At 44.0% G+C, this 13,059-nt stretch overlaps 1 protein-coding gene across 4 annotated transcripts in view; it reads left to right on the top strand.

Annotated features, from left to right (window-relative positions):
- Window positions 1–13,059, top strand: part of GARNL3 (GTPase activating Rap/RanGAP domain like 3) — a 129,022-nt gene that overhangs the window by 31,940 nt on the left and 84,023 nt on the right. For all 4 annotated transcript variants that reach the window (XM_066367107.1, XM_066367105.1, XM_066367106.1 and 1 more), the window contains one exon: window positions 2,714–2,783. In XM_066367107.1, coding sequence (XP_066223204.1) covers window positions 2,714–2,783 — 70 coding nt within the window. The remainder of the gene's footprint in view (window positions 1–2,713; window positions 2,784–13,059) is intronic.

Here is a 13,059-nt window from a genome sequence, read left to right as displayed (position 1 = left end):
TGTGCTTAACTAAATGCTTATTTTTAAAAATTATTTATTTATTGTATTGATTGTTTGATTTTAGAGAAAGAGAGAGAAACTGATTTTCTGTTCCACCTATTTATGCATTCAATGGTTGACTCTATGTACCCTGACCAAGGATCAAACCCATAACCTTGGTGTATTAGGACAGCACTCTAAACAACTGAGCTACCTGGCCAGGACCAAATGTTCATTTCTTGCTCACATTCAGAGATCCTGTCTTTCTGAGGGTCCTTATGGTCCTCTCCACCTGCTGGCCCTGGGGAAGGAGAGGAAATGTCCCCATGGTATGTGCCTAGAAGTGCCCCACATCATTTCTGCCCATATTCTCTTGGCCAGAAGTCAGTCATATGGGCACACTTACTGCAGAAGGGGCCAGGAAATATAGTCTAGAGCCTCAAGCCCAAGAGGAAAAGTGAATAGGTTTTGTCATGCAAATAGCAAGGTCTGCCTCTTGGGCCAGAACTGTCTGGACTGATGGAATAAGGACCAGGGACTTGTCAGGGAGAATGTCAACAGGCAGCCTGCCTTGGTGCTCCGGAGGGTGCTGTCAGGTGGTAGCTAGTAAGACCCAAATATGTGCAAATGTTGTCATTACTGCACATCCGCTCTGTGCCAGGCAGTGGGCCAGACACCCTTTGAGCTGGACGCTAAGGGGCCAGAAGGCCTGGGGAGGAAGAAGGGGAGTGGGAAGGGAGAAGGGATGGGGAAGGTTTTTAAGTGTGGCTGTTTTGAGTGCTTTCTGCAGCCCTAACAAGAAACCCCTTGTAGTTCAGTCTGGCTCCCACCATAGTCACGCCCCTGCAGGTAGCCACGCCTCTTCAGTGTAGCAGATGAAAGGCCATTAGAGGGGGAAAGAGTAGCTGATGGCAGATATTTTATTTATATCTGTCTTGGTTTCTCCTAGGACGTTGTTTTTCCTCTGTGAGTTTGCTTCAGGGTATAGAGTTGTCATCCTTTTTGTGTTTGTCTCTGGCTGTTGGCAAAGTTAGGGAGCTGGCACTGTGACTAAGAACCCCCTGAATGGTGCTGAGGGCAGCACAGGGAGGGGCCCAGCGAAAACTGAAGAGGTTGCTGAGATCTGAGCACATAGAGCTTTCAACCAAGGCCACTGAGCTCAGCTGGTGCCGGGCCTCTGTCCAAGCCCTGCCCTGTGCCTGGTCTCTGTCAAAGCCCGTGGACACTTCTCTCTCTGGAGCCTCTCGCTCTTGGTAACTCAGGGCGCGGGGGAAGGATCTTGAAACTACCTGTGTAGGGCAGTGGCAACATTCTCCAGGAGGGGTTTCAAAATGAGCTAAGAAGACAGGCATAGAGGACATATTTAACACGGACCAGAATAGGCCACAGAGGGGAGCTTTTAAATCCCTTTCAGAGATTTTTTGGTAGAAAATCATGTCACTAGAAGCAGGAAGGTGATATCTAGGGCGCCCTTCCAAGGTGCGTTTGTTAATTTGTTGCATGTTTTCAGCTAAGGAGTGAGAGCTACAAAAGGTTAAATTTCTCCTCTAAGATTAATTCAGCCCATCTCTGAAATGGTGGAAGCAGAATACTATTAGGCTCGCTGATCTCGTTTCTGCCTTGCTGTCTTCCTGGAGCCTGTCGGATAGCGTCCTGGCAGAGAGTCCGTTCCGTGGGTGCTGAGCATCAGCGCCAGGCTCTTTCTGAAATGTGCCAGGAGGGCTGTACTTTAGAAAATGTAGCCTCCCTTTTAAGGAAGGATGAAAAGGTACTAACTGCACCTTCTTTGCATGTCAGATCCCAAATGTTTTGGCCATCTAAAAACGTAATTCCTGTGTCCTTTTACCTTCTATGTCTATTAGCGTTATTCATATGATGTATTAGAGCAAAACTTATTAAAACTGTTTGTGTTTGTGGATCTTTGGTGGTTTCATTAGAACTCTTTGGGGTCCTAACCAGTCAATATGTGTCTTTTGAGTGTATAACTATGTATTCAAGATGCAAATGCAGGAACAATTTTGCCCTTGTTTTAATTGCTTTTCTTCAATAAATGCCTGTGATTTTCCATATCTGATTTAAGTCATTTTTGAGGGGAGGAGGTGGGACAGTATTAGCTACTGCTATGTAAAAAGATGAAACTGCTTGGAGGTTAGATGTTAGTTTTTCATTTGTTTTTTGTTGTTGTTGTTAGCCCTGGTCTTTTGCATATTGTCATAAATTAGAGGGGGGTGGGGCCTCCCAGGACTTTGAATGTTTTATTCCACCTAACTAACGTTTTATTTCTCCTATATTGCATCAAATAATGCTGGTTATTTTTATGTGGACTATTTGGGACAAAGAGGCTCTCTTAGATGAAAGACAATTGCAAGCTTTGTCCCCTTGCCTCAAGTTTACTGCAGGGTTTCTGTCCCCTTTGCTTATCCAGAAATGAAATTATAAACCACCAGTAGCCTTGGAAATCTCAATCGATTCCAAATGACTAAATATTTAATTCAATCACTGCCTAGACTTCCAGGGATGACTCGGGTGTTTTTCTTTTTCCTGAGGGCTCCATGAGAGCCAGGCTCTGCAATGGCTGCTGAGGACTGTGTCTGTGGCAAGGAGGCTCCCCTGCAGTGAGGAGCTGGGGCCAGCCTGCTCCACAGCAGCCCTTTTCGCAAATGGTAGTTGATTTTTGCAGAAGGTTTGTGACCAGATCGCTATGTATAATACTGATGAAGCATTTTTGTTCCAGCTCTGTCTCGGAAGACCTAGGCTGTAGACGTGGGGATTTCAGTAGGAAACATTATGGATCTGTGGAGCTGGTAAGTTGACACTGTCTATTCAGTGGTAGTACATTGATTTAGATTTAGAGAGGCTCGCCACGCTCATCAGATCTTTTGTTGTATATTTGCTGTGTGAGTACAGTATTAGGATGAGATGTGAATAAATGACTGTTAGAAGACTGTAATAACCTGATGGTTCTCATTTGTTTTTATTGTTACGTACTTTTCACCTGTGTCTTTCAGTTTGTTAAAAACATGTTGTGGCTTGGTGTTTTTATCTGTTGATATAGATCATTTAAAAAAATGATTTATGCATTAGGAAAGCATTGGGTTTTGTATTATCTTGTTCCTAGAAGTTTATAAATCTAGTTTTTGAGGTTTAAATATTATTGAAATACATATTCAGATTTTTTTGTACCTTTGCTCTCTGAGTGTGTGATAGCAGTTAGGGTATTTATGAGATCTTTTTTTTCTGTTAAAAGTCTATCTTTTGGATTAGATAAATGACTGTAATAGATGATCAGTATTTAGAATGAAAATAACCACATTTTTAAAAATGAGGGACACTGGGGTTTGTGTTATGATATATAAAAATAGTATGCTTTTATTTTAAAAGAGGCATAATGAAGGCATATAATAGCCTTAATTTCTTTTTAAAGACAGAATTGTGATTTTTCCCCCCAATTGCATAGAAATTTGAACACATTTTCAGGAAAATGTGCTCATAAAATTATCTTGATTATTATTTAACATTATTAAAAACATTAAATGTACTATTTCCATGTACCAAAACATGCATTGATTGGATGCATTTGCATAGTCCCCAGGTATCCCCCATTCGTATCTGCTGCATCCTTCCAGGGCTCCAGCAGTAGGACAAGGTACAGCAGAGCTGTGTACCGGCAGCGTCCTGCTCCGACTCAAGTGCACGTTACCGGCTGCACTGTGTACCTGGCCCAGGGCTGAATATTCTTGAAAATATAAAATAAGTAGAAGATTTAGTTCTTGTTCTTGCAGAGCTTACTGTCCTCCAACTGGGCTGATTTAAGATACATAAAATGTCTGAAGAATGAATTTAGTCACATGAAAGATACATTGATTGACTCAGTTGATGCCACTTTGGTGGCAGACACCATGCCAGCTCTGACCGCCTTGTTTCCTGAAGGAGTGCATGTGGGTCTATAATTCAGGCTGGGGACAGGTGAATATAGTGAGAGATACACCGTTGGACATGGTGGGGGTTGCGAGAAGGGAGGGAGCAGCCCATTCTAGCCAGGGATCTTGGGGAAGCAGCCCGGAAGGCCTCAAGGAAACCGAAGAGTGTGGCATGTGGGTTGGTGGCAAGAAAGATAAGACAGTAGAAATTTGCCAATGTCGGGATTTTTGGCCAGTGGTGTATTTGAAGGGCAGTGAGCAAATGGTTCTGCCTAGTAGAGGGTGTAAGGTAGCAGAGCGTAGTAGTTATAAAGCAAATAGGCTTCGGGATCAGAAAGGCCTGGGCTCATACACCAGCTCCATCACTTGTTACTTCTCTCAACCTCAGTGGTGCTTAAGACCTTGTGCTCTGACATCATTCTTGTTTCGTCATTTACTAGGGGATAATCTTGAACCTCTTTTGGCCTCACTTTTCTCATCTATGAAAGGGGGATGTTAATATTATCTACCTCCTAGGGTTGTTAGAGGATTCAATGAGATAATTAATGCACAGAAGCACAGTCCATGTTAACTATCTGTTGTAGTAAAGAAGAAATTTGGTAGCAAACTACAGAACCTTGACTCTCAGGGGAAGACTTTTACCCTGACCGAGTAAGTAGTGTGGAGGTCTTGTAACAGGGACAGCGGTGTGGGGAGAGGCAGTACAGGGTGGAAGGTGAGCCCTTGACAGACGGTGGAAATCACAGAAAACCAGGCTGGGAATGTTCTTGAGAGCCATGCTTTCAAACCTGAACAGGCATGAGAATCACCTGGAGACTGTGTTTAAATCAGATTGCTGGGCCCTCATCCCCAGAGTTTCAAATTCAGTAAGTCTGGGGTCAGCCCAGAAGTTGCATTTCTAACAAGTTCCTAGGTGATGTTGATGCTGCTGTCATTCCCAGGACCACACTTGAGGAAACCCCAGACTAGCCATCTAGCCATCCATTATCCCCTAAATTCTCCAATCCTTTTTGCTCAAGTCTTTACTTTGAATCCGTGTGTGTGTGTGTGTGTGTGTGTGTGTACATGTATATATATGTAATCGACCTTTTGCTACCTTCCAGTCTTTATAGCTACAAATATCATTTCTACATAGTTGTAATCAAATTATGTATTTCATTCTGCATTCCTTTTTTCCCATCTAACTGTATTTTATAAGTATCTTCTTGTCATGTGGTCTTCAGCGTTACATTCTAACTGGCACATGATGGCCCAAAGTGGTGATAATTCTCTGTGTAACAGTTTCCTTCTTTTTGTAGAATTAGGTGGTTTCTAGTTTCCCCGTGTTAGGAATGGCATGCACTGATGATTGAGATGGTTGAGGAAAATGACATGAGTGAAGTCCCACTTTTGCTGTCTGAGGATCTCTTGAAATTCTGACAGTGTTTTAAGGAAGGAGACGTAGCTCTCACCCATGGACAACAGAGGGTTATTAAATTAAAACCCATTTTACGTGTTCTATGTTTTATGAGAGGTGAATTTAACTTTTCTTACACCTGGTTTGATGAATATTGTTGAGAACCCAATAAATGTTGGGCATCCTGGATCTCAGGTTGTAGTGGGGTGCCCAGGATTCTGTGCAGTTGAAATTTTAGCATATACTTCTGACCTTGAACAAATTAGAAGGAAGGCCTTGTGAAGAATTCAGATCAGTGATGAGGGCCCGTTGAGGGGCTTAGGTTTAAGGTGGGTGTACATTTGGTGAGACTGTGGACACTCAGCTCTCTGCAGACTTGTGGGAGAGGCTCTCAGCCCTCATTCAGTAACTGTCTTTGGAAGGCCCGCCACCGTGTGTCGGGCACTGTGCCAGCACTGAGGGGGAGGGATACAGGTGTTCTGCTCCCATGGGCTGTAGTCTAGCTTTGGAAACCAACCACCTCAAACTTGGAGTCCCTAGGCTGCTTCTTAACTGGAGCCCAGCCGTGCTCCCTGCCTTAACCAGGGATCATTTCATTGCCCGGAACAGAGATCCGAGAGTCAGCTCCAGGATAAAATCATCCACCGCCAGGAAATGCGGGAAGCGGTGGGGTCACGGGGCCTGCGAGGCCCTCAGAAACCTTCCCTGTTTCCCTCTGGTTCCTACGCTCTCGACCCCATGGTCTGGGTCTCCGTGTGTCTGTTCCCTCTGCCCCTCTGCAGACCGGCTTCCCTGCAGTTCATCTCTCTTCGGCCGCTTTATCCCAGCTGCGCTGCCCCTTTAATGCCTTTTATATTGTGGAAAAAGATACACAACTTAAAATTTACCATTTTTAAGTGTACAATTCAGGAGCGTTAAGTACAATCACAAGGTTATGCCACCATCACCACCATCCAGTCTTAGAGCATTTTTTATCATCCCAAACAGAAACTGTCCCTAGTACACAATAACTCCACCTTCCCCCTCCTCTCCAGCCTCTGGTAACCTGTATTTTGTTTTCTGTCTCTACGCATTGGTCTATTCTCGGTACCTCATGGAAGTGGAACTACTTAGTGTGTGTCTGGTTTATTTCACTTAGCATAATGATTCTGAGACAAATCCATGTAGCATCTGTCAGTGTCTTACTGGGTTTTTTTGTGTGTGTGGCAGAGACAGAGAGAGTCAGAGAGAGGGACAGATAGGGACAGACAGACAGAAAGGGAGAGAGATGAGAAGCATCAATTCTTCATTGCAGCTCCTTAGTTGTTCATTGATTGATTTCTCATATGTGCCTTGACCCGGGGGGGGGGGGGGGGGGGACTACAGCAGACCGAGTAACCCCTTGCTCGAGCCAGCGACCTTGGGCTCAAGCTGGTGAGCCTTGCTCAAACCAGATGAGCTCGCACTCAAGCTGGTGACCTCGGGGTCTCGAACCTGGGTCCTTCACATCCCAGTCCGATGCTCTGTCCACTGCTGCACCGCCTGGTCAGGCTGTGTCTCACTGGTTTTTAAGGCTGAATCCTATCCCGCTGTGTGACTAGAGCATGTTTGTTTATCTAGTCAGCACGATGGATGCTTGGAGTTTTTGCACTTTTTAACTATTGTGAATAATATTGCTGTGAACACTGGTGTACGAGCATGTGCTCGAGTTCCTGCATTCAGTGCTTTTGGGTAAATTAGCAAGGAGCCGAACGAACGTGTTATAGCTGCACCAGCAATACATGGGGGTTCCAGTTTCTCCACATTCTCACCAACACTTGTTACTTCCCCCACCCTTTTTATAGCCACACTATAAAAAATGGGTGTGAAATGGTATCTCATAGTTGTTTTGATTTGCCTTTTACTGATAAGTAATGATATTGAGCATCTTTTTATGTGTTTATTGACCTTTTGTGTATCTTTGGAGAAATGATATTCAGGTCTTTAGACCATTTTTTAATTAGATTGTTTGTTTTGTTTTTATTGAGTTATAGACTCCTGAAACTCTTAAACATATTCTGGATATTAATCCCTTATCAGAGCTATGATTTGAAGATATTTCCTCCTGTTGTGTGCGTTGACAGTATCCTTCGATGCACAAAAGTTTTTAGTTTTCATGAAGTTGAATATATCTATATTCTTCTTTTGTTGCCTGTACTTTTGGTGTATGTCCAAGAAATCATGGCCAGATCCAGTGTCATGAAGATGTCCCCCTACGTTTTCTTCTAAGAGTTTTATAGTTGCAGTTTTTACGCTTATGTCTTTGATCCATTTTTGAATAATTTTGTATATGGCATCAGGTAAGGGTCCAACTTCATCCTTTTGCATGTTAATATCCAATTTTCCCAGCACCATTTATTGAAAAGACTGTCCTTTTTCCATTGAATAGTCTTGGCACCCTTGTCAAAAATCAATTGTATGCAAATGTCAATTTCTGGTCTTTCTCTTCTGTCTATACTGATGTATATGTCTGTTGTTAGGCCGAGTGATGTTTTAAAATGTTGATAATACAATGTCTGTTCTTTCTTAAAACTCTTCATCAGCTGCCCATTGCAGTTCAAGGCCAGACCCTTTAGGAAGTCTTACAAGTCCTGTGAGATCCTGATGCCTTCCTCTTCCACCTTCTCTCTTGCCACTCACGCACCATGCTTCAGACATCTGGCCTTATTTTGGTCTCTGGAATGCATTGAGTTCTTCTCTGTCCCAGGGCCTTTGCATTTACTCTTTCTTGTCCCTGGAATAGGCTTCTTCAGCACTTCTCATGGCTAGTCTTAGTTTTAATGCCCCTCCTTAGAGAGGCCTCCCCTGACTACCCTACTTAAAATAGACCTCCTCTCTGTGTTATTTATTCTGTAACTCAGCATCCTGTTTATTTTCTTTATAGTGTTTATCATGATCTGTGTTTATATCATTCCTCCACTAGAGGAGAGGGTGAGAATCATGTCTGTCTTGTTCGTTGTTGTGTTTCTAGGCCCTAAGCCAGGGGTCCCCAAACTACGGCCCGCGGGCCACATGCGGCCCCCTGAGGCCATTTATCCGGCCCCCACTGCACTTCCGGAAGGGGCACCTCTTTCATTGGTGGTCAGTGAGAAGAGCATAGTTCCCATTGAAATACTGGTCAGTTTGTTGATTTAAATTTACTTGTTCTTTATTTTAAATATTGTATTTGTTCCCGTTTTGTTTTTTTACTTTAAAATAAGGTATGTGCAGTGTGCATAGGGATTTGTTCAGTTTTTTTTAATAGTCCGGCCCTCCAACGGTCTGAGGCACAGTGAACTGGCCCCCTGTGTAAAAAGTTTGGGGACCCCTGCCCTAAGCCCTGTCACAGAGTAAGTTCTCATTAAGTGTTCTTTATTACTAAATTGATTTCCAGTCCCCCCAGCCTCCCTTTTCTTACAGCTCTATTGCTGTCACATGTGGATTGGCCACTCTGGTTCAGGTTTCTATCCCTGACTGAAACAGCTGGGTCCAGGCTGGTGGGTCACGTGATACAGAGATGGCCTCCCGTCTCCTCGGCAAAGTTTGTGGTAGGGCAGATGGTCTTTGAGGAGGATGTTGGCAAAAGACAGTCTCAAGGCGCATGAGCTAGGCAGGACCCCCCCCCCCCCAACACATGTCTCTTACATCCTCACGTGTAGTAGGTGATTTAAAAGTTCAAACTAAAAGCACCTGGTGGAAATGTCTTCCTCTGCTAGTAGACTGTTTCCCCTGGCACTTTAAAAGAATTTATAAACAAGGGTGTAGATTATAAACTCCCTAAACATAGGAATTGTGGCTCTTTATTTACCACTGTACTCCTAGTACCAAGCACAATGCTTATAGCATTAGTTACTTAGTAAGTATTGGTTGAATGAGTGAGTAGTTCTGTTTGGTTGAAATTAGAGAGTAGCCGAACCCATCAAAAACATATAAAGGAGAGGAAAAACACGCCTCTGATTCCCGCCCCAAAGTACAGTTAGGCTCATTAGCTTGCAGTGCTTTCCAACTAAAATAGGCCACTTTTCTTCTCGATGAATTGAAAGTCTGGTCTCTCATGGCAGCGTTCTAGGCAAGGCATGGCTATTACACCATCGACCATTCTTCACTTTGTATTGAAATCTGTCAGGAAAAGCATAAGATTATTTGTAGCTTTTATTGATCTTTTCTTGGCCTTTGACTCAATAGAGAAGACACTGATGTGTTATGAATGGTAAATGTCATGGGCACAATATAGACCTCTCACCTCCCTACATCTTGATACTTGTGGGGAAGTCACATCTGCAGGTCATCTCAAGTCAGGAGAAACAGGGTGGTCCATTGTCCATTCCTTTTTTAACTTGAACCTTAGTGACTCGCCTGCACTTGGGTGAGCTGCATGCTCCCTGCTGGATCAGAAAGAGACATGAATGCTTCTCTCTGAGGATGGTGTGGGTTTGCTGTTATGGACTCAGGGTAGCCTCAAAGGGTATTTGTCTGTACTATTTGATTATTATAAAAAAAAAAAGAGGCCCTGGCCAGATGGCTCAGCAATAGAGTGTCGGCCCAGCGTGTGGAAGTCCCGGATCCAATTCCCAGTCAGGGAACACAGAAGCGACCATCTGCTTCTCCACCCCTCCTCCTCCCCCTTCTTTCTCTCTTTCTTCTCTCTCTCTCCTCTTTCTTCCCTTTCTTTCCCCTCTTTCCCTCCTGCAGCCATGGCTTGGTTTGAGCAAGTTGGCCCCGGGCACTGAGGATGATGGCTCCATGGCCTCCACCTAAGGCGCTAAGAGCTCCATTGCAAAGCAACAGAGCAGCAGCCCCAGATGGGCAGCGCATCACCCCCTGGGTAGGCTTGCTGGGTAGATCCCGGTCAGGGCACATGTGGGAGTTTGTCTCTGCCTCCCCTCCCAATAATAATAATAATAATAATAATAATAATAATAATAATAAAGGGTTTACAGTGGACTTGCTTAGCATCTACAGATTTTAACATTTGAGATTTTGACTGTCTGAGGTCTCTTGAAGTCTGATACGTAGTCATCTGTGTTTTTGCTCAGGCACAGATCTGAATTATGCCTGTGGGACTGTGTGCAGAAAGACGACGCTTGCCTAATGAACGATCTAGCTGCCTGCCCAGCATCCCTAACTCGGTGCTGTTTTGCTCTCTATTTAGGATTGAATAGGCTTTCTTGTTTTCATAGGCATTTTATGGGAGAAATTATATTCTAGGCGGTATTACCAAACTGATAGATTAGTAAGGGTACCAGCATCTTTCCCTCAGGAACATCAAAAGGTCAAGACTTCAGCATTCTACAGCTGAAATCATAAGGTTGACAGATGTTCTTAATATTTAACTGGCTTGGACCTAAGTCTGCTAGAGCAGTTAGCTCATGCAGGCACCACATTTATCTTAGCGCATTCACCAGCAAGGTAACCTGGTTTCCAGCTGTGGGGGTCCTGGGGGATATTGTTGATGCCTTGGTGGGCGATAGGGATGCTGGCTTTGAACTTTGCCAGGCCAATATTATTGCAGCCATTTTTGGTAAGGTAGAACTTTTGAGACCTTAGCCATATATTCAATAGTTATTTATGCATTAGAATGGAACCAGAAATCTTTTATTATGGTTATTTCATTATTGCTATTATTAGTTTAAACATTTACGGAACTGTGTACCAGTTACTGAGATAAACCTTAGATGCATCTACCTATTTAACTCTCACAAACAGCTTCAAGCAGTAGGTAGGATCTGATTATGGTGCACACTGTGGGTGCTCAGAAGACATTTGTGGATATTGAATGGATGGTCTCAGAGAGGTCCCACAGCTAGTAAGTGCAGAGGTGACATATCAACCCAGGCCCGTGTGACTCCAAGAGTCCTGGGCCTAATCTCTCAGTCTGTGAGCCCATGCTCTTGCAGCCCCTCTGCTCACAGGCTGTTTCCTACGGAGACCAGGTGGACGGTCCCAGCAAGCACCTCTGCCCTTATGAAGCAGCAGAGAATCGCTCCACTTCAGGTTTTAGCTTAAACGTATAATTTCAAATTCTCTTTCATCCAAATCTTAAAGCTTGGTTTTAGGAATGTTTATAAAGAGTTATCCAAAGAGATATCCATGCCATAAATGGTTTAAATTTAATTCCTGGATGAATCCCAACCATAAAGTAGCCACAAACGCTTGGCCTGCCGTTCTTGGCCACTGTCAGAGCTGCTTCCATGAATATGCGCCTTGGCATTCTCCTTTAACTCAGACTGACGGACAGAATGGGGTAAAGCAGGTGGTATGGAGGGTATGTGTCTGTCTCAGGTGCTCTTGAGGAATTTTCTCAGTCTGCCACAAAGTGTCTCTTTTAAGAGGGACCTCTGAGTTCTCAGGACCAAAGAGCACCATGCTCCAGAGAAGCTGCTCTGTTGTTAACCTTGGAGGCAGTGGGAACCCTGTAAATGACAGGATTTTCCTCTTTGCATTGGCCTCTTGGAAGCTCAGAAGCCTAGTTACAGCTTGCCTTCCAGGACTTCATAGCATGCATTTCAATCTTACTCTGATTTTCAGTTTATTTATCCACACCTAATTTCCCCCTTGTTCTGAGCTTGCCTGCTATCTGATTTTTCCTTTGAGTAAGACATATTTCAGTATGTCTTACTTTCCTTTCAGCAGACATATTTCTGCTTTATTTTTATTTTATTTTATTTTTTTAGGTTAGAGGAGGGAAGATAGTGAGGCAGACTCCTGCATGCCTCCTGACTGGGATCTACCTAGCAACCCCATCTAGGGCCCATGCTCAAGTATGGGGCTATTTTTAGCACCTGAGGCTGTCATGCTCTGATGGAGCTATCCTCAGCGCCCAGGGCCACACTCGAACAAATCAAGCCACTGGCTGCAGGAGAGGAAGAGGGAGAGAAGGAAGAAAGGGAGGGGAAGAGAAGCAGATGGTTGCTTCTTATGTGTACCCTGACCACGAATCAAACCTGGGGTGTCCATATGCTGGGTCGACATTCTATCCACTGAGCCACCAGCCAGGGCCATAAGCTGCTTTATATATTTTAAAAAAATAAGGTAAAGCATAAACAAAAAAAACAAAAAGTCATATCTCATATCCAGCCCTTAATAGTATATCCTCTATCCCCTGTTGATGGTAGTCTGGCCTATAGAATGGTTTGACCCTTGTCTCCTCCCCTCCCTACTTTTTGCCCTAATGTGACCTGTTTTGCCTTTTATAACCTGTTTTCCTTAGATCAACAACATTTGGGGAGAATCAGCACATCCTGACCAGCCATTTGGTGACCATCTTGAACACTGAGCTCTGTGTTAACAATGGTATAAATAGTTGGGACACAAAACTATACCAAATCCATTAGCTAAACACATACTATAATAAGAATACCAGACAGTCCTCCCAATTTTTCCAGGCAGAAATCTTGGGAACAGCCACTTCCATGATCTTCAGCCCCAGCATGCTCTCTAGTTTCAAAATTCAGACTCCCTTCCGTAGGTCTGGGGTTGCTCACACTCTTCTAGTGGCCACACAAGTCACCCAGTCCCCTGCTGTCATCTTCCCTCTTCAACGTGATCCCGCTGCTGTGACAGCAGCCCCAGCTCAGCTCATGGTCTCTGGCTCCTCCCCCTTCTGCTGGTATCCTGGGGTCTCTGTTCACTGACTCCAGTGGTCTTCACCCGGTGGGATCTAGTCCACCAGTATAGTATAGAAATACTCCCACATTTTAGTCAGTGGATGACACTTTATTTTTTATGTAACTGAAGATACAAACTATTAACCTCTCGTTTACGGGG

The sequence above is a fragment of the Saccopteryx leptura genome, chromosome 2, assembly GCF_036850995.1.
Source record: "Saccopteryx leptura isolate mSacLep1 chromosome 2, mSacLep1_pri_phased_curated, whole genome shotgun sequence".
In the NCBI taxonomy this organism is placed as follows: domain Eukaryota; kingdom Metazoa; phylum Chordata; class Mammalia; order Chiroptera; family Emballonuridae; genus Saccopteryx; species Saccopteryx leptura.
The sequence above is the reverse complement of the archived record's forward strand: the minus strand, read 5'-3'. Positions and strand labels throughout refer to the sequence as shown.